Genomic DNA, 22,828 nt, shown 5'->3' on the forward strand with positions numbered 1-22,828 from the left:
AAAAGAACTGGAGTATCCTTTTCTTTGAAAAATCCTAAAACTGGCAGCAGGGTGGGATAAGAGTTCCAATAAATGGGGCAAGACATCATCCACAAGATAAAGAAAACTGCAACATTTCAAACGAAGGATTATTTTTACTATGATTTCAAATACACCTTAATTTAGACTGAAATAGATAAGCTCAGATTTCCAGGGCAGTGTTAATAAATACTGTAAAGCAAGTAGCAATATTGTGGAATCACAAAGATTTAGAGCTGCTTTTAAACTGAATGAATTTCCAATGAAACAAAATCATTGGAAATAAATGGAACACATCCTGTTGGCAGAAAGGATTCCCTCTCAATAGAAGAGAATATTTGTAGCTCAGGGTTTAACGGTGGGATCCCTGGTGCTCTCTGAACTTGGTTGTTTTCTTGCTGAAATTTCCTTTACTACTGGTTCGCAATGGGATCACACACGCGCCTTGCTGCACATGCATAGAAGCTTCTGCGCATGCGCAGATTGCTGATGATGACATCCAGGGTGGTGGGCGGGGCCTCCCGCTGGTTTTACTACCGGTTCTTGCGAACCGGTCTGAACTGGGTGCAACCCACCGACTCAAACCATCATAAAGCAGGTCTTAAAGAATTTCAAAATTTCCAGGCAAGAAACTTATGAAACAAATTATGTTCATGTATGAAACAAAGCTGTATCACTGCAAACCAAGAATCATGCCTATGGGGAACTTGGGTTTAGAGGTCATAGTTTAGAAAAGTAAACACGGAACTGTTAAGCTCAGTGATTTCATTTCATTTGTGCTCCTAAAGATTCTCAAAACTACTTGGACATCCTCTGCCCAGCAAGTAAATATTCCAATTCTGGGTATTTGTAATTGCTTTATTTACTAAGTAGTGATGGTCTAACACAGGGATGTCAAAGTCGAAGCATCATGTGACGTATCAGGATTTTCCCCCCCCCTTCGCTAAACCGGATGTGGCCGTGGCTAGCACATGACGCATCCAGCCCGCAGGCCACGAGTTTGACAGCCCTGGTCTACCACTATGCACACATTGTAGGTATTTCTTTTATTTATTACCATTTAGTAGAAACAGGTTCAATCATTTTGAAATAACACTAACAGCACGTTCAGAGCTAAAGCTATCTCCTACCTAGCAGCTGTATAAGTCTTAAATTTGAACAATCCCTAAAGAACAAGTCTGATCTTCAGTGACATGACTGCTGAAACAATGTTTTGTTCTTGTTTCGCAAGGTTACCAATGGGGATTAGGAAAATACTTCTTTAAATATGACAGGTTTAAATCTTTCATTAAAAAGATTTAGCATTGTAATCATTGCCTGCATATTGTGAATTCATAAATTGTCATGCTCCTTCAAAAGCTTCATATTAATTTAATGGAAACCATTAGTCTTGACATACAAAGCCAGGGTTTTAATTTAGAAGGTTTTATATTAGGTGTTAAAAGGAAGTTGTGTTTTCTTGGCTCTAAACGTTTCACATAATTTTATCTATAGATATATTAAACTATTTTAGTCTGTATTGTCATTGTGAACGGAAAGGGGTGGTGCTGGTAACAAATAGATAGAATTTTATAATTAACGTAAGACTTTTCAATATTTGTAATAATAATATCAAATCTACCATGAATATTAATAATTAATTTTGGTAAAAACATGTCCTTCAAAAGATGCTAAACGTTAAGAGCTCCATAAAGATATGAAAGTGTTTAGTTTTAAGAGCTACATAATATATGCTTTATTTTCTGCCTCAGAAATACTCTATAACATACATATTTTAAAGGTCATGGAATGTCCTATGTGGCTCTAATAATTAAATGTTACATGGCGCTCCCATGTAACACCGCTCCTGCGCGAGCTGCACTGGCTCCCGGTGGTCTTCCGGGTGCGCTTCAAGGTGTTGGTTATCACCTTTAAAGCGCTCCATGGCATAGGGCCTAGCTATCTGCGAGACCGCCTGCTGCTACCGACGACCTCCCATCGACCCGTGCGCTCCCACAGAGAGGGCCTCCTCAGGGTGCCATCAGCCAAACAATGTAGGCTGGTGGCCCCCAGGGGGAGGGCCTTCTCTGTGGGGGCTCCCACCCTCTGGAATCAGTTGCCCCCGGAGATAAGGAGAATCCATGACCTCAATGCCTTCCGTCGTTCCCTGAAAACCCATCTTTTCCAGCAAGCCGGGTTGGATTAAGAAGAAATTTTTAAATTCTTTTAATTAGTCTGTGATTTTTTAACTTTCGGGACTGAGTCCTCAGGGAGAAGGGCGGTATATAAATTGGAAATTAAATTAAATTAAATTAAATTAAATTAAATTAAATTAAATTCCTGTTATGTGTAAAGGGAGCAATCTGAAATAAAAGATAATTCATATATGTCTTCATAGTCTGTTTACTGTGCTTCAACATAAGCCAAAATATTTAACAGTCAGACTAGTTATATTAGTCTGGTTATATATATAGTATGTGTAAGATATCAAATTATTTCTTTGAATTGCATGAATTTTCTAGGTCATTTTTCACTTCTAAGCTACAGCCTCTCACCATTTTTTAATTCCTCTATAAGACTACATTTGGAATATTGTATCCAGTTTTTCTTGCCATAATATAAAAAAATGTTGAAACCCCAGAAAGAATGCAGAGAAGAGAAACAAAGATGATTAGAGGACTGGAAGGTAAAACATATGAAGAACAGTTGCAAGAACTGGATATGAAAAGGGGATCAACCTATTCTCCAAAGCACCTGAAGGCATAACAAGAAGCAATGGATGGAAATTAATCAAAGAGAGAACCAACCTAGAACTAAGGAGAAATTTCCTGATAGTGAGAACAATTAATCAGTGGAACAAGTTGCCTCCAGATGTTGTGAGTGCTTCAAAACGCGACGTTTTTAAGAAGAGATTGGATAACTATTTGTCTGAAATGATATAGAGCAGGGGTGGCAAACTCGCATCGTCATGGGGGCGTCAGGTGATGTATCGAGACTTTTCTTTTTGCTAAACCAGGCAGGGGTGTGGACAGGATGTGACGCATCCGGCCCACGGCCCACGAGTTTAACAGCCCTAATATAGAGTTTCCTGCTTGAGCAGTGGGTTGGGTTAAAAGACCTCCAAGATTCCTTCCAATTCTGTTATTCTGATGTATTTCAAATAATAAAAAATTGAAGCATTTCATCAAACATAAAAATGTTACTGGAAATGAAATGAAGTAATTAGGTTCTCATCCAAACCTCCTAGGTGATAACAAAAACAGGCCCTCCAATGGTGGCTGTAATCTAAGGACAGGTTAATGAAAGAAGTGTCCTTGTATGTATTTTAAATGATTTAGGTTTTATACTTAAATACCAGCACTTTGCATGAATACAAATGAATTATAAATCAGTGCAGTTGGTATAATATAGTTAGTTAGCAGAATATTACAGTTTTAACAAAACAATTTCCAAACGCTTTTAATGGACAGTCCTACCCATAACTCATTGCAGTTATATAAAGCTTGAAGTGATCCAAAATGTGTCCCACTATAACCAGGTAATTCTATAAAAATAAAGCAGAAAAACCAATTAAAACTGAACAAAGGCCAAAAGCAGTATCTAATCCAGGACCACAAACTTGGATTAACACTCCTTTAGCTTGTATCACAGCATATGTACCATCACCAATACTCCAATCACAGATTAGTTTTCATTACTATATCTGCCTAGTTTGATCTGGTTTGAGCCGTAATTGTATTAGCTCACATCCACTCCATGATTACATTCAGGAAATGCAGAGATCATAGCCATCCATCAGGGATAGGGTAAGAAATATTGACATGAGTGATATCATTATGGAAATGCTATGAGTTATATGCTTCAGTTGGAAACTATAAGGTAATTATATAAATGTAACATTTAGATAATGCTATCATGCTCATGCTAACATTTTGACATTATCAAGATTTGTCATAGACGCTAATGAAAACTTGTAGCATAGTTAAACAGTATCAGCGTATTTCTGTCTAATTCAAAATTTCCAGTAGACTTCACTTAATTACATAATAATATTTTACTGAAGAAATGGCTAGTCTTCATTTAGTGACCACAACTGGGACTGGCAACCTGGATATTAAGTAAACTGAGTTACTTAATACAATCTTACTTCAGCTTTCCTTGCTTTTCAAATCTGCAAAGGTCAAAAATGTAATGAGCAGTCACAAAGTTACTTTTTCAGGGCCATCATAAATGCAAATGATCACTAAACAAGGCAGTTGCTAAACAAAGATTACCTGTACTACATAAATGGGTGCAGTGAAACTTTGGGAATATGATTAATAAATATGGATTTGAGCATATGCATTAAACTAGGATAGGCACTAAATTGGATGGTAAATAAGCTCCAGAGCAGCTTATTTGATAATGATAATGTCATGTTTCAGAACAGTGTGAACTTGATTTAAATATTTTCTAAAGTACTTGAGAAATATAAAGTCAAAAACAATAGTTTATTGATGGGAGCGATGGTAGACTAGGACACTTCAAATTTGCTAAAAGGAAAAATTCTCTCCTTTTCATGTATATTGAAAAGCATGGGAACTGAAATCTTATTTTTCCAAGCTTTTCAAAAACTAAAAAAGTAATACAGATTTTAGCGAGTGAAAATTTGGAAAAACAAGTTTCATAGCAACTCACTGCCATCAGCTTCAAACATTCAGAGCCAAAAAATGTTCAGAAATAGAAGTGGCATAGCTTCCCTGTTTAAATTATATATGAATGTTCACATATTAAATGTGCATCTGTTTCAGAACCACACTAGATATTTTATCTGTGGAAAGAATGCATACTATATTCTATATCACACAACATTTAAAAGCTTTTGTTGTATTTTCTTTTGAGCCCCAAGATGGTAGCAGAGAATAACTTCCAGTTAGTTCTTCCTCCAATCATTGCAGAAGCTCCTAGCTAAGCCTACCTTTTACTTTTAAAGCCCTCCTTCGTTTATTTTTCTTCCTTCATTCCTCCAGATATAACCATAGCCCCTTAAGGCTCATTTGCTCTGGACACCATGAAAAAGTTTTTAGTATATTCCCTCTCACTTTTTAAGAATCTTCAACATCAAGTAGGAGGTAACAAGATCCAAACTCATTGCTTTTTTTTCCTTTCATACCAAGACTTGAACAAAGGAAAACAGAACCCCTTGAGTCAAACTATTAGACAAAGCAGCAGTAGATGCAGCAGCAGCAGCCCAGAAGTTACACTTTCTCCACTGTGGCTCACATAGCAAAGATTATCAAGATTGCCTAGCAAGAAGGCAGGCTTCACCCAGTCAACATATGCTGTCTCCTCTTCATTACAAATGCCCTGGTGCTTGAGTATCTTAGAGCTATGCCTCAAAACTCCAGGATGTACTTCACAATTCATTTCATCTTCAGATGTTTTAAGGTATCATGGGACTTCCAGATGTTTCAAGACATCAACCATCTACTTACCAAGTGGGTCCATATAACCAGTGCCACTGCTACAAATATTTTCAAAATGACATTGAATTTTCTTCATAGGGAATTTGGATTTCTAAAGGGTCATCTGATTCATTCAATATTTCCAGCATATAGACCCCAACATTCTTTCTATACTCTCTCCAATCATTGATCTGATTAGCACATCTGCATCTCTTTCAAATGTGTATACTTGTACCTATTGTCCTGTCTTGTCCAAACTTTTTAAAATGCAAATACTTGGCTCACTACTTCCAATAAATATGCTGTCCTTTTCTTTGTTCTGGCATTAGACCCCAGAAAATTCAGAAATATCCTTCTGGCTTTCATAGTAGTCCACTGCAAATACATAGTACACACATAACCCTAGAGTATATGATCTTGCTTATATATATCCTTCCTTTCAACAGAGTAAATGAAACATCCAGTCAAATAGACCAATTATCTTTTCTACACTTTTGCATCAACCATGAGCAAAGTCTTTGGTTTTCCAGTCACATTGTGCAGTCTGCAGCATCTGGGAATGATTCTGCATACCATAACAGGTATATCTTTCCTATCCGATATGAACAAACAGAAGTAAAAAGAATGAAGTCACAGGCTAAAAATGATCAGATTTAGTAATACTGGTTTGCACTAACAGGGAATAACAATCTCAACCATGGATAACACCCATAAAACAATGGGTCTGGGTTCATTCACCAGAGCTGCTATCTAACTTTCAAAGTAAACAGTGATGGAGATGAGACACAATTCCACAATCTCCACTACTGAAAGAGTCCTTCAAATAGTGCAGGGAAAATCTTATGTGAATTTAATCCCATCCCAAGGACCATCAATGGTATTTTTGGGGCTATGAATTCTTGTATAGCAAAGTGATGTTTAAATTGACTTCAAGCACAGGATAAATTTATTGAAGGTCAAGGTAATCAGAGTAGCACTCCACAAATTTGAGCAATCATTACAATGTCATTCAGGCTGCACAAAACTTCACATAGTTAAATAATCTAGCAGATTAGGAACAGATTAATTGAAGCAGGAAACTGAATCAGGGGGCTTGAAGTACTTTGTTCTTTTTCAAAATCCTGTGCAGATTTACTTAAAGGATTCTGCTGATTTTAGTATTATAATATTGCAACTTCATTTCTTCTGTATGTGGGAAATACTGAGGGGAGTTGAGTAGCATGATGGACTCTGTGGCACCAATAGAACACATAAAACTTTCTACCATGAAAATTCCTTTTGGGGTGGTAACATTGCTATAGGCTTTTTTCACTTTCTCAGCATTTAAGATCTTGAAGGGTCTTTTTTTCCATCTTTGCTAATTGAGTTTTATAACTCTTTGCAGGTCCTGTCAATATACCAGTAAGTAGGGGTTTTAGGTATGGTTTCAAGCTTGGCTAGTTTGATACACATTCTTAAGTAAAAAATGTACAGAGAGACAAAGTTTATCAACAAGGTCCTGTCGTACCAAAACCATTTGTCTAACTTCATCACATAACAGCAAATCAATGATTGCTGTTCTGACCACTGGCCAGAAAAATTCAAACAGCCAATGTGGTCTGTCCAGCAATTACTCTACTGCAGCTAGTGATAAGGAGTCTTCCTAGGAGAGGCCAAGTTTGCCGATCAGCTAACCATTCTTCCTGGCCTCCCAGAGAACCCTGTGAGCAGCCATTTCACAAGTGCCAAGGACAATGCTTCAGTGTTGTTTCAATTGCAAACAAACAAACAAAAAAGCAGCATGTAAGAGCATTACAGCTCTCTCTTCACTAACTAAGCTACCCCCTTAATCACTTTTTCAACTATTGCTTTGCTGAGCTACATTATGCAGGGCTGTAACAGAGCCTTTACTCTCTTCCTTCATGAAGGATTACAAACTTAATTCAACTGTCTTGGTAATATTTCAGCAGAAATATTCTGTAATATATAGAATGCCTTGTTTGTAATTTTGCTCAGAAATGCAATGCAGAAATAAACTGGCAACCAGTACAGCTAGCAAAGCAGAGGTGTTACTAGGGCATACAAGACATATTTTGGGTGACTAGGCACCTTCTGATCTGAGCAAATTATCTTGATTCAAATACAGCTGGTTTTGAAACTAGATAAAATATTCCCTATGAAACTTGGAAAACTGTCAACTATAGTTTTCCCTTCCCAAATCCCTTTTAAGATATTTTTTTTCTTTTAGAACAATCTAAAACTGCTAAGTTGCTATGTATCTTCTGATGCTTTTGGAATTCAGAAATTCATTGAAACTGCCTTGCAGGAATTAAGAACTTTGGTCAGACATTTTTGAATTGAATTGAATTGAATTGATTAAATTTTTATACTGCCCTTCTCCCAGAGGGACTCAGGGCGGTGAACAGCCAGGATTAAAATACATACAATATGAAAATTAAAATAATTTAAAACATAATTAAATCCATTTGGCTTCCCCAATTTAAAACCCCTTACCCATAAAATAATTTTTGTTACGGTACTGTTGTTAATCCTTTCTAGTGGCACCACTTATATCCTGTTGCAACTTTTTTAGGTCATAATGGTGGATTGTTTCAGAAGACTATTTACCTTTCACGAATGAAGGCAAATATACGTATCCCAGGATAATGATGCAACGTCAAATCTGGGTTGGTGATCAGGACCAGAGATTTACTCTTCCAAGTTTTTGGACTATGCTGGAGTCCATCTTCAGTACACTCTTTGGGTTTTCTGTAAATCATGTTTAAGTGGTACTTAGGAGCTGAGGGTTCGGTAGCAGAAGGAAACAACAGCCAATCACCAGCCATAAACACACCAATCAGCTAATAGAAAGGCACCACATAAATACGATTCACAGAATAGCCCAAAGCATGTATTCCAATAAAGATAAGTTTCCTAAAGATGGGCTCCAGCACAAGTCTGAAAGCTTGGAAGAGTAAATGTCGGGTCCCAGTGACTGACCCAGATTCGACCTTGCATTATTACCTCTATTTAACCTCTCAGCTTCTAGTACATAATGAGTTGCTAGTAGATAGGCGGATGAGGGCTGTATTCAATTTTATGTAATATTCCAAGAACCGTCTACAAAAAGCGAGTAAGTAGACAATGCAGCAAATAAAAATATGATTCCTGGCTAATTTGTTGGAAAGAAAAGAGCTTTAGGATGGAATGGAAATGTGGTAGTGTTTTTCTCATATCACATTTAAATAGCCTAGCTTTATCCTTTACCACTTTCCTGGTAACAGCAACGAAGGGAGGAGGAGTATCCTTTGCTTTTTTTTTTACTACACAACTTAATGGAAGACAATCTAGACTAATCTACATAAGAATTCTATTTGGTAAAGTTTAATGAACATAGTATCCACAATAAATCCTATTCTCTGTAAGCAACAGCCAAGTAGAGTATTTTCACATTCTAAATAAAAAAGCACAATGAACCACATTCTCTTTCTGACATTTCAAGCTCCCACATGTAACCTATTTTACTAAGTTCAGAAATCCACATATTTGTTCTGTAAGTGCCTACAACACACCATTCACAAGACATCTTAATAAATCAACTGAACTTCAATATCCCACTCTAACTTGTGGCAAATAATAAATAAAGAGATACATCTAATTCTAATACTTTGGCAATACTCTACCAATTCTCCATTCTCCCAAAATATTTCCAAACATTATATTGAACACAGATCTACTCTAGAAAATGTTAGCAGTAAACATGGATTTATTTTAGAACCAGGTCATTACGGGTTTTACAATGATGAGACAGCAGAATAGTGTAAACACAATTATAGGAAACAGCACTTGGACACAAGCTTGCACAAACAGAATCCAATTATTGAATCTGATATTTGCAAAGAATGAAAACAGAGCTTACACAAGTCATAGAAGGCCTGAACTCACAGAATGACAACTTAAGCTACAAAACTGATCACTGTTTTATATTTATACAAAAGTAGTGATTATTTTATTTATTTATATAAAACATAAAATTCTGCAGTGCTTGTGCAGCATTCAAGGAAGCTAAATATTGAAAATAACATTCCAGAAGGAAAAGTTTTTTCTATAAAACCTACTTGCTTAATGGATTGGATAGGTCAGATAAATTAAGGGCATCTCATTAAAATTACACATTTATGCTTGCTTGCCTAAACAACATTTTTACTAAATAATGACACACTATGGGAGTGCACTGCCAATTTAACCTCCCAGGACAGCAGCCAATTAATCTGGTGGAAATACCAAACTTCACAAACACAGGACTCATCTTAACATTCTGCTTGCCACGGCATTTCATTAATGCTTTTTGCAGTGCATGTCCATTTAATGTCACCTCCATCTCACTGTCAGCACACAGTCCAGAAGCATATTTAGTTTTTCTCTCAGAACAAAACTTTCCATGCAGACAATTTTGGGAAAAACTTGCGATAAACTTAAGCCTCTCAGAGTTGCTTGCTAGTGAGATGGACGACATATACATTTAATTAATTAATAAAATAAACTTGAAGAAATAGGTATCAGTAGAAAAAAGGAGATAAAGAAAGTTAAAGACACAATGGTACAGGGAGTTCTCTGGTTCAGGTTTCTTTGTTGCCCATTCAGGCATTCATTTTGGTGGAAGGTATTGATTTATAGAGGTATATCAATCTTTTTTTTTTGACAGGACTATAAATCTCCCAGAAGATGAAATGAAATCATGGATATTGCCATCTAAAGGTCATTGCACAAAAGAAGCATATATTAAAAATAAAAATTTATGTTTTACGTGTGCAAGATTTTAAAATCCAGCTAATCAAAGTCAATGCAGGAATTTGAGGTTTTTTTTTTTAAAAAAAAATAATACTAGAAACTTAACATGCACACCAACAGCACTCCTGGATGACATGCACACTTTCTTGCTTACTAAACTAATTTTATTCAGGCTTTCTCAGGAGTAAGAGCCACTTAACTCCATTCTATGTAGCACAGAAGCTTATAAAAGTACAACACAGGATAAGGGCAGGTGTTTTCCCCTATGCAGAAAAAGCCTCCTAGCTATCATCTGCTCATGTTAACATACACCTTTTTAATAAACTATATGTCAAAAAATAATATATGAAAGTTATTACTGAGATTATTTCTGAACACTCCTATCCAGACTCATGACTGATTTTCCTCTGCCTATCTCTAGGCCTCGTAAACTCCCTTACCTGCTAGAGGTTCTTCTCATTTCCTACTTTAAGTATTTCTGCCACCTATCTCTGTCTTGTGTTTGTCTAGACACTAGATTTTAATTTCCTTCACTAAACTGCTGAAACAATCAAGACTGTCCACGAGAGACCATGTAATTAGCTGACATGACCAGATTTTGGACTTAATGTTCTTCATAATGTTTTCCACATAATCTTCTGACAGTTTATTGTACACAAATAATGCATTAAAATAAAAGTTCTTAATTCACATTGTAAGTGTGAATTGTTATGATAAAATTAACACATTAAATACACTTTGAGCCAGAATTAGGGCTGATATGATTTGACTCCAGTTCAGTTATATAAATAAAGGTTTTGTTTTTGAGCCAGCTTGTCACAAATTCTTTGTAGCACTTATATCCACAATCCCTTTTTAAAATTATGTAATCACTCTACCAGTCCCTCTAGATTTCTCTGTTGCCTTCAACACTATCAACCATGATATTCTTCCAGATAATCTGTGATGGTTGAGAATTGGGTATACTTCAGAGGTTTGCTTCCTTCAGAAGCAGATGGTTCCAGTTGATTGAATGGGAAAGGAGAATTCAAGTCCACTCCAACCTCTTTCTCATCTTATTTAATATCTATATGAAGTTGCTTGAGAGAAAGTTGAGGCCAAGGACGACTTTGCCCTTGTCAGCCGCAGCAGAAGGTACTGGCAACATTCTCTCATTAGCTCATCATCTCACAGGTGGACTATTATAATATGCTCTACATAGGATTGTCCTTGAAAATCATGCAGAAACTGCAAAGTTAAAATACAGTGGCCCATATGTTAATCATGACAACCCATGGAACTGCATTGGTTGCCAGTTGGTTTCCAGGTGCAATTCAAGATGCTTTAAAGCCCTACATGACTTGAAGCCTGGCCATATCTGAAGCTTTCTTCAAAGAGAGTCCGTCTGTGCAAGACATGACTCTACAGAGTACTTGCTGAAAGACCCCACTCCCTGTATGTGCAATGAGAAATGATTTGGACACAAGCTCTCTCCATAGGAGCTCTCCTCCTACTAAGATAGCACTCTCAATTTTAACATTTAAGATTTTAAAACATGGCTTTTTCAACACTTATTTAGGAACCTTTAGAACTTCCTGTGTATGGGATGTATTTTTGAGTTAGTGACACACAGGATCATGGCTTCTATGATTATAATTGGTTTTCAACATTGTTTAATTACATATTTGTTTGTTGAGGCTTGTAGGTTATTTAAAGTCTAATGACAGATGTAACATGAAAGCAATCTTATAAGTACATAAATGCTGCATAAAACAAATCTTAAAGATTCTCTAATCCTAAGAGAATATCAACAGGATTAAAGGGAAAAAATGAAATTAAGAAGATTTAAGATATGACAAGAAGGAAAATACCATTAAAATATGAAAACTAGTAATATGCCGGAAAGGAAGGAACCAGAGATGGGTTTCAGGAGGTTCTGACCAGTTCTGAAGAACCGGTAGTGGAAATTTTGAGTAGTTCGGAGAACTGGTAGTAAAAATTCTGACTGGCCCCACCCCCATCTATTCTCTGCCTCCTGAGTCCCAGCTGATCGGGAGGAAATGGGGATTTTGCAGTAACCTTGCCCTGGAGTGTGGTGGGAATGGAGATTTTACAGTATCCTTCCCCTGCCACGTCCACCAAGCCACACCCACCAAACCATGCCACACCCACCAAACCACACCCACAGAACCCGTAGTAAAAAATTTTGAAACCCATCACTGGAAGGAACAGATATAAAACGTATCAGAAATGGAAAGAACTAGCCAATAAAGTGTATAGTGTAGCAGTAAAAATTAATTAGAAAGCAAGAGTTCAGAATGAGAAATCATATGCCAAATCATAGTAATTACAATAATCAAATCCAGTCAAATTCAGAAATTAAGCATATTTTTGATAATCTTAATCAATAGAAAATATAATGAAATATACTTGGTGGACTCAAGAAGCAATGAAAAATAAACCTCTGAATCAAATAATAAATAAAGAACATTTACAGAAAAATAGATATATTTTAAAATAGTTTTCGATAAATTCAGGGAGAAAGAAATACTGCTAATTAAACAATTGTGACTGCATAGTTTAGTATAAGTAAAGTCAATTTACCATGTTCAAAAGTATTCTCTAGAAAAATTGCTGTTTTATAGCCTATTCTTTTACAAAAATATTTTTAAAAATATCAGTAATTAATTAGAGTAATAAAAGCAGATGATACTGCTTTTTACTAAGCAAACAAATTTAAAAAAGCACAAAACAGAAGCTATATCTTATTCTGCTGTGAATCAAAAGGGAACCATTCCAGATATCGGGTTCAGTTTGTTTAACTCTCTGCTCTATCAAGCTGATTATTTTTTAACCACCACATCTCCTCTATTATGAAAATATTGACATTTTGACTTTCTCCATTTGTTTTCTAAAAACCTATTCACCATTAGCTTATATCTTTTACAGAAATAGTTTTCTTTGATAAAAGTTACTTGTTCCATTACTTTAAAACTTGCCTAAAGAAACTAACTCAAAGTACGCATATCAAATAATGAAGCATGAAAGAATCATTTGTCTGAACAGCAAGCCTTGCTTCTGTATTTCCTTCTAAGGCTTCCTATTATTCATCTAGGAGAGAAACATTTTACTTTGATAATTCAAGCACTTGATACATTATCATATTAACCCACATCTGTGCTGACCTCAGACATTTTGCTTCCTGAAGCAGAATCAAAATGGCATCATTTCCTTGCGCAAAGGCCAATACATTAAAATATAGAAATACATCATCTAAGCAACAATTTTCAACTTCATCTCTCCCCTTAAATTTTGTCATTTGCATTTTAACTCTATTAATTTAGTTAGGATATTTTGCAGTAAAATCAATACAACTCTGATGAGAAAATGCATTTATAGACACAGCTTTGTATTTCAAAGTTTTTATTCTCTGGAACTCAGAGCAGTTCTGCAGCATGCATGAGATGCCTGCACTGTTTTATTGAGGAACAGCTCTGGTTTATAATATAAAAATAAATGTTTACTATGTTTTAAACTCTCTTCTATAAAACTTTTGCAAAGAGCCAGTTTGACCTAGCAGTTAAGGCATCGGGCTAGAAAGCAGGAAACTGAGTCCCACCTTAGGCATGAAAGCTGGTTGGTTGACTTTGGGCCAGTCACTCTCTCAGCCCAACCCCCCTCACAAGTTTATTATGGGGAGGGGGGGAGAGAAGAGAAAGGGCGAGTGTTAGGTATGTTTGCCGTCTTGAGAGTTACTTATAAAAATAATAAGCATGGTATAAATAAAATAAATAAAGCAAAACCACCATAAAGCTGCTGAAACTGCTGTAGGAATCTTGGACGCACCTACTTTTATCTCTAGATAAAGAATTGTAATTTTGGTGCAGCTTCTTGTTACATAGTCTTATCTATAGCCAGGCACTTTCATTAGCTTCTCACAACCTTTTCATATGTTGCTGGGGTATGAGGGGGAATAGACCCATATACATATACTGTATGTATACCTATATACATCATGGTTACATCAATAATTATATCATAATGAATACTGATGGAACAAATGTTAATTTGTGTTGCAAAATAATACCCAATCTGGCTGCATCATAAGGGACAAATCCCATAGCTGTTTTCTTTATAGACAGTACAAAACTAGCATTTATATTATCAAAAAACTTGATTCCATTGTCTTGAGATTGAATCTCAGCATACTTTTTTTGCTATTGTCTTTAAAAATTTTCCAAAAGTATAAAATGTAAAATTGGTACAAAATAATGGGATCCCATGAAATCTATATGGAAATGACTGCACTGGTTAATAGACGGCATCCAAACTGGTGAAATAGAATTGCTCAAATTTGTTGTTTACTATTCTACGGGAGGAAAGAAGCTACCTTACACTGTACCAGATCACTGTTCTATCTAGTTCAATATATTATTTTGATTGGCAGCGGGTCTCCAGGATTCCAGGCTGATATTCCTTCCAGTTTTACCTGAAAATTCCAAGGAATGGCAGATATAGGGCTTTCTGTACAGTAAATGCCCTATAAGTGAACAATGGTTCCTTCCTTTTGATTATGAACATAACAAAAATGAACTGAACCCTGTTGTAAAATCCACACAATTATAAATAGAACTTTTAAAACAAAAATTTGTATCACTGTAGCTTGATAGAATTAAGCGCTTTTTTCTTTTTTAACAAAAATTGTATACAGATATTTAAATTTCATATTATGAAAAAACCTCCCTGATAAATAGAAAACTGACACATAAAGCAAAGCAGAAGATCAATAACCAGAGTAGATTAGTAGGGTAAAGACCTAAAATATTTTCATCTGCTTAACATTATGCCTTCAAAAAACGGGAACATTCAATTCCTAAACTGGGGAATGCATTTTTCATTTTACAACAACAAAAAAATACAATAGCTTAATTTCATGTTTCCAAAAAAATGACCCCTCTATATTCTTTATCAATTTAATCCTTTGATTGTATTCAGGAAAGATCTTCTTTATTAAAGGCTTTCACTTTAAACTCACCACCTGAGACCTTACTATCCCTCACAGTTCCAATTTCTTATGAAAGAAACAGATGCACCACCTTATGTAGCTGCTTTGCTTGATTTATCCCTAAATATGGACATCAGCGTTCCAGCCAAATGACTGCTCGCCTCCTGTCCTAAATATCTGCTGCTACTCAACATTAGCCCCTTGGATGCCATTAAGTATAACTATTTGGATTTCTCTGGTGTCCCTACTGTGTTTACAAGAGTTATAAAGCAATGTTACTATTCAAGGGAAACGTGAGTTGAAGTCTTTTCCTCAGGTTACCATATTTGGGCTGCAAAAATCCAGATGATTGGTTGTTAAAAACAAAAGGATACAGAAAGCTCTCTTCGCCATTATCTAGTGATTATCTGGATTTGTTGCACTCTGGATATAGTAGTACTAATTGGGGGGGGGGCTGCATTTCTCTCCACCCAGGGTATTAAACTAGCTCCACAGCTGAAGGACTAACAAGAAGATTAACACTATGATTATCCAATGCTACATTTTTACTTTCTAAATTCAAAACACTAAGGACGCCAAAGGATTTTATTCCTGTAACAAGGAGGTTTGAAAGGGTAGATCTTTTTTTCCTAAAGGTAAATATATTATTCTGATCAAGTTCTCATCCCTGATACAGTATAGCTTCCCAAAGACCACAAGAGTTTATTTTCAGAAAGTGATACTATACTGTAATAAGCACACAGTCATTATCATTTAATTCTTGGAGAAGTAAAGCCAGATTGATCACTGGAAGTATTACTAATAAAGCTAAAGATTAAATATCTTGGACATACTGTATAATGCAAAGGTAAGATCAGGAGAAGATCTGACAATGAAAAATCAAAGATAATGTTTAAAAAGAGTGACTGAAACGTTTATAGCTAGATACAATCACTGGAACTCAAAGAAGCGGGTATTGACAGAGAAATTATGTCTGTCTAATCACAAAACTTCAGAAATAGATAAATGGCTGAATAATGTATTGTATCTTGCTTTCAAAGAGTTATGGTATATTATAAAAATAACATTTTAAAGTAGCCTATAAAACAGTTTCATATGGCAAAATCTTTGTTCTTAGATAAATCCACTATCTTCAATTAAATAAACATTTCTCTGTGAAAGGAAATTAGTGTTGTATTTTTAACAAAAGATATCAACATAATATTCTGAAAAACATCAAAAGTCATGTAAGATACATGTGAAAATGTTCTATTCTGAAGAAAGAATAGTTAAGAGAAAAGGAATATAGCTCTTTCTACATCATATTCCTGAACATTCCCTTAATATTTAACATCTCAGCTATACACAAAATCTAAATATAAGCTGCTAGCTATTTGCTTATTTAAACACTGAACCTATATTGAGACATGATATATTCAATCCAAAGGACACATTTAATGTAGCATTATTATTACCAATTACATTTCATTAGGCAACAGAAACCTAAACATAGCTTCACGCATTACATTTTTGGGCATATCTTATCTATTTCACACAAGTCAGTAAAATTATAATGTGATTACATGCATACAAAGATTATTTATAATAACACATTTGAAGCTTTATTACACACTATCCCCACTCAACTTATAGATATCCAAATGCAATGATGAAGCCAATAAAATTATATCTTCTTGCCTCGGTCAACTCTTATGCAAAGGAAAGTATCATATTGTTAGCTCCATGTATTCCTAAGACACACAAAAAGTTTACCAATGAAATTGTTAAGAGGTCAGCATCTAGTCATAAGTCACTTCCTGACAGCCACCTGCTTCTAATGCAGATTTGCACAACAAGCAGTCTGCTAAGCAGACTTGTGCGATCCTCCGGGGTTTTATCAAGACAATAAATTCACCGCCACCCCAAAAAACATACTGCTGAATGCCTCCAAACCTCCCAACCTCACTGCTGAATCTCCTCCAGTACATCCACTGTTCTGCTAGCTGTCATCCCAGGTATCCCTTTGTGGCCCTGTGATTATTTTTAATTAATCAATGGGGCTCTTCCCCAAGCCTCTTCTAATGTACAAGACCATGGTGGAGAGTTCTTCTGAATTGTCTCATGAGAGAAAAAATGAGTTTCACATTTTATGAGGGTTGAGAGATGGGCCTTGTGACTCTCCTTAACATTCTCTGGCATGTTAAAATGGAAATCTCACTTTTAAGGATAAAAGTGACTTGCATTGTTGCCAGGTACTTCCAGAGTCTAGCCTATCTGTAGCCAGAGGGCTAAAGGAAGCGTAGACACAGTTTTTGAGCACAAATACTGATAAACAAGGCCAAACAATACTGTCAAGTACCACTTGTCAAAAATTTACTGGCTGCTTCTTTTTCAAATAAAAATGCTTCCTTTTGCAATAATTTCTACATGGCTGGAACACATTTCATCTTACTAGAGGAATTGACAAACACATTCAATTATTCAGTGCAATAATGTTATTCAGCCTATGACTATGGAAATATTACTGAATTTATTGAACTATATCATTCATTTATGTGTATATACATACATACATGCATGCAGAAACATTTCACTAGCTCTAACCGTAGAGATCCAGTCACATTAGGCAAAATTCTATCTCTCTGAAAAAGTCTTTAATGCTGGAAATGGTGGAAGAGAAACGAAGAGGAAACCTAGCAGCAAGGTGGGCAGACTCAATTACAGTAGTAATGAGTGCATCACTGGAAGATCTGAAAGACTAGATTAGAAATAGATTGCCCATGGAGATATCTATGTGGTTGCTAGGAGTAAAAAACAATTTGATGGCTAATAATCAATAAAAATTATAGAAATTATATAAACCAAAATTCTATAAGAACAAGGCCAAATAAATTGAAAATTCACCTATTTCTTTTTCTTCCATCTTCACAAGGCAGTTTATGAGATACCCAGCACTAACACTAACTTTGTCTTCAAACAAAATGCATCTGAATCTTTTTGAGTGGGTATATTGAAGATGGTGAAGTACAAAAGTGTGCACAATTCATCCAAGTTATTCCTCATAATACTATGTTTTATTATCACATCGAAAGAAGGTCATAAAAGTATACTGTAAGGATAATCTGATTTCCAAAAGAGATGTTTTAGAGACAAAAAAATGTGTTGACACTCTTAATCAGCCAATGCAAGGGCTGAACTTTGTAGCTTTGGGGCCAGCCAAATTACTTTTGAAGTTGGTCTTTTCAAGTGTTCTAATTACAAAAAGTAAATGGGGCAGGAAAAGAATAATTATCTATAAGGACAGGAAATTTATTTGCAATTACTACTTAGATAGGGATTTATCAGGCAGGAAGGATGCATATTGTGTTGGAAGAAACAGCAGTTGTGAGACAATCCCCCAAGGATGCTTTTACTGTCTCTTGGAAATGTGATTAATCCAGCCTGTTTTCATGGCAATCTTGGGACCAGTTCGTAATTATAGGTAGATGGGTTAGCAAAACAGAGCTGACAAGTGATTTCTTCATCATATATACGCACATATTACCACCAAAGTATAGAAAATTCTCATCGTGCTAAAGAAAATATTGCCTAGATTAACACATCAGAGTTCTTTTTAAAAAAGTGATGCTTAAGTAATCACCCAGTCATGTTTTCATATAATTTAACATAAGCATTAGCCACAGCTTTGTGACTTCAGTAAATAAAACATCAGCCAGCATTTCAGTAGAAGTTTAATGACAAGTCATTCCTTTTACCAACTAAGTAAAGAAGCTTTTAATGAGAGAAAGTGGCACTATTGTGTCTAAAACAGAAATGATAAACCAGTCCCTTTATATATACAACTAGTTTCAGAAACATCAACATTCAATTTTCTTCATTCATTCAGGCTATTTTAAAGTTGAATTAATTCAAGTCTAAACAAACCAATGATTGGTTTTTCCCATTATTACTCCATTATTCTCACTCAAGTATGCAAACTTACTCACCTCCGTAGGACTTCTGAATAAGCATGTACGAGCCTGTCTTTCCTATATGTAACACATTCTACAATTAAAACAAAACAGCCTGCTACTGCATAAAGAATAGGATTTATCACTTTGAAAATATCATATACTAGGCAACCCATGATCTGTTGGGTCATCCTTTCAGAAATATTTCTTCATCTAAACAGCACCAGAATAATCACGGGAAGCACGGGAAACACGCAATGGGAGCAAGAGCAACTTCTGATTTCCTACTGGCTTCCCCATTGACTTTGTGTGAAGCTGGCGGGGACCATTGGAAATCATTCCTTTTCCTTGGCTGACATGCAGAACTACCTGCCACTTTGCTGGGAGAGGGGGTGTAATGGAATGGATAGGCAAAAGGGTAGTGTTAACAGATTTCTGATTTCCTGCTGGCTTCCAAATTGATACTGGTATTACTTGAGGGAAGCTGCCAGGGAACATCACTCCTTCCTCTTCAGTTGACCTGCAGAACTGCTTTGTGACTTTGCTGGGGTGAGAACAAAGGGAACTTGGACCATAAGTAAAACTGCACCCCACTCCCAATTCCCATCCTGTCATGACCCCAAGTAGCCCCTCCCTACAAGGAAAGAGAGGGCTCTGCCATTGACTGATGGTGCACCCCAGCAAACACCGGAGTTGCTCCTTCAGACTTACCTCATTGCCATCACCATTAAGAAATTTCAAATTTCAACCTTGGTTCCAAATCAGCTACCTTTATTGTGCCACAGACATAATGCTAGCAAATATTGCCATCTTCACTTGTACTGTATAAGCATATTAAAAGCAGTAATTGGTACATTCTCCTGCCACTTGCCTCTTGGCACCAACAAACTGGGTGCCAACTGGGTGCTGCAGAGGATGCAGCAAAGAGGGTATGGCCCCTAATTTTCTCTTGAGTCATGCAACCTAAGGTTTCTGGGAAGTATAGTTGGAAGACGTGGTAGTATTGGAAACAGCCACAACTTCCCCAAATTTCAATCCACCAGGAGTCATGGATCCTGGCATTCTGTAAATTAACACATTTGAGTTATCTGGGATTGTTACCCCTCAAACTTCCCATTTCCCCCAACCTCAAACTTCCCATTTCCCCCAACTGAAGGTTACAAATAAATAGATTCAGGAGTTGTAGTAGTATATACTACAGATAGCTCAGCATGACATTGTAAATGCTGTTACTTCTCTGAAATAATTACTTTTCTGTGTTGCCCTGCTAAATTTAGCAAGAGTTTTAAGTTCAGAATAGTACTGAACAGCAGCATAAAACAAGGGTTATTCAAAGGCCCTATGATTTGGCAGACCTCCTAAAATTTGCTGATCTTAAACACAGGACAAGGGAAAGTAGTTTGCCCTTAGCAAAACCCAGAACATAAGGGGTTAACCCTAGGGGGAGTGGGTGTATGCATAACCGGGAGTGGGGGGCAGGGGAGGAGAGAGGAAGGATGGAACCAATGAAAACACTGAGCTATAGTTAGCTCCGGGAGGATAAACTGTGGAGATTGTTCCAGCAAACCTTTCATAGATGACATATGCACTTTGTCCCCCAGCGCCTACTGCATTTAAGCCTAGACAAGACATTTGACGCGGCTTACCTGAAGTTCGCACCAAGCAACTTCAACCCACGTTTCCATGTCGAGCCCCTTATAGACCGTTTTGAAAGATCCTCTGCCAAGTTCAATATCAAACTTTAGGAACCTGCCATCGGGGGAGGTGGCCACCGCCTTCATATCGGCCTCCTCCTCCTCTTCTTCGGCCTCCTCTTTCTTGGACTTGGCCTGATCCTTGGAAGATTCGGGCACCTCTTTTTTCCCGGCATCCTCCTTGCCGCCGCCCTCCTTCTCCTGGTCACCTGCCGAGAGCCTCTCGGCGGCCACCCCCTTCACCTGGCCGGCGGGCTCCTCTCCCGGTCGCGTCTCTTCCACCACCACAGGCCTCTGCCCCGCTTTCCCCTTCTCGGCGATTATCCGCCTGGTTTTGGAGAGGATGAGGATCTTCTTGGGCTGCTGCTGCTGCGGCTCCGCGGGTTCAAAGTGGGGCTCCTCCTGATCGGAATCCACCACACTCCTCCGCAGAAAGCGCTGGTAGGCTGTTTTGGGATCTTTGGCGTAAGGCACACGGGGAAAGGGGGCGGGGGCCGCGATTCTGCCGCCTTTCGGCACTGCAGCAGGATCCACGCTGCCGCCGCCGCCGCCTCGACTAGCGCTGCCTGGCCCATCATCCATATTCATATCCTTTCCCCCCGCAGGAGCCGGTGGGCGAGCGGCGGCGGCGGCTTGGAAACCGGCGGCTTCTGCTACACCAGCAGTTGCTAACTCGCCGTCGCCTCCCCTCCGCGGAGGGGCTGTGCTGGCATCGCCCCCAGTTTCCATTACAACCGAGCTCTCGGCGGCTGCTGGAAAAGATGGTGCTCCTCGCGCCGCCCGAGATGCTGTCCCCGCTTTGTGGCAGTCATCACGGTGCATCCTCGTGCGGAAACTCAGCCGAAGCAGCTGCGAGGCAAAACAAAAGCAAAGGCGCTCGGATCTGACGTTGCTGCTCAACTCACCTGGCTAAGAAGGCGGCGGCGGCGGCCGCCACCTGCCCCGGGAGCTTTGCTACCCGTTCCTGCCTTCCTCTCCCGCCAAAGCACCCCGGGAATCGGAATTCTTGCCTGATAGCGCCTGCCTCCTAAACCCCCCTCACCGTCTCTCCTCTCCAGCCGCCCCGCCCCGAGGGGAACGGAGGGCTAAAATGCAAGCCCTTCGGCGCCTGGTTCTCCGCGACTGTTAGAAAGACCGAGAGCGAGGAAGCCTCTTATGGAGAGGGGGCGGAGGGGGGGTAAGGGGGGGGGATGAGTGCGTTCAAGAGAAACCGAGCGACTGCAGTTCCACCCCAGGATGAATTGTCCCACTGAAATGCAGGTCGCCCCGCCTTTCTAAGGTTAGTTCAGAACACCCCCACCCCCCAAAAAAGAATCCCAGGCACCGGCCGCCGAGGCGCACCCCACAGAAACCCAGCTTTCTCGAGGGTCTTTCCAACGCGTCCCCGCCCCTCTCCGGCTAGCCCTCTCCCTCAAGTCTCCCTTCCCACCCAGCCCCCAGGCCCTTTTCATAGGGAAACCCGGTTTCCCCAGCCGGCTTTCCCTCCCCCGGCGGCCTCCCTCCCGCAGAACACACCCTCGCCTGAAAGCCCCCAGACGCTCACGCGCTCCGTCCTCCTCGGCCCGCTTCCAGCCACCCTGGGCGGCCGCCTCCCCCGCCCCTTTTGCCCACTTCAGTCATACTGCAGCTCCTCGCCGGAAAGCCATATTGTGATTGAAAGCCGAGAAGGCGGATATGGCTAATAAAGCCCGAACTAGGCACCTTCGGCGTTTGCTCACACGAGCCCCTAAGGGCAGCATTAAGGCTTAAGAACTACTCTTAGAAATGCGATTATTATTTTTTTGCCCCGCCTGGCTAGGGGCGCTTTTTCCTCGTTCCGAAATCTCTGCCTTAGATAAGCGGCGCCAGCCACGCAAGCTGGGAGGCCGGCAACCGCAGCAAAGGAGCCGAGAGGCTGCGTGCCGCGTCCCCGCAGCGTGAGAAAAAGGAGCGGGCGTCGGCCGGGAGGCGCGCCGGGAGCGATCCGCAGCAGCCGACGGAGTTGTTGGCCGGAGGGCAACTGCGGGCGCT

The 22,828-nt window shown here is 38.6% G+C and overlaps 1 protein-coding gene and 1 long non-coding RNA gene across 15 annotated transcripts in view; one reads left to right on the plus strand and one right to left on the minus strand.

The window, feature by feature from the left end:
* Positions 1–22,828, minus strand: part of WNK2 (WNK lysine deficient protein kinase 2) — a 114,852-nt gene that overhangs the window by 91,456 nt on the left and 568 nt on the right. For 10 of the 14 annotated variants that reach the window (XM_087887825.1, XM_087887824.1, XM_087887823.1 and 7 more), the window contains exon 2: positions 20,771–21,667. The exons of 1 other annotated variant lie outside the window; for it this stretch is intronic. In XM_087887825.1, coding sequence (XP_087743951.1) covers positions 20,771–21,640 — 870 coding nt within the window. In that variant the 5' untranslated portion in view covers positions 21,641–21,667. Of the gene's footprint in view, positions 1–17,135; positions 17,220–20,770; positions 21,668–22,333; positions 22,413–22,828 lie in introns of those variants that run through there. 3 more of the 14 variants (XM_087887827.1, XM_087887818.1, XM_087887829.1) reach the window with 2 other exon arrangements.
* The window catches only part of LOC148115523 (uncharacterized), a 57,115-nt gene continuing 55,449 nt past the window's right edge, over positions 21,163–22,828 (plus strand). The window contains exon 1 of the long non-coding RNA XR_015732659.1: positions 21,163–21,259. This is a non-coding gene — a long non-coding RNA (uncharacterized LOC148115523). The remainder of the gene's footprint in view (positions 21,260–22,828) is intronic.

Source organism: Pantherophis guttatus, chromosome 2 (assembly GCF_059756535.1).
Source record: "Pantherophis guttatus breed Tessera chromosome 2, ASM5975653v1, whole genome shotgun sequence".
Taxonomy (NCBI): Eukaryota; Metazoa; Chordata; class Lepidosauria; order Squamata; family Colubridae; genus Pantherophis; species Pantherophis guttatus.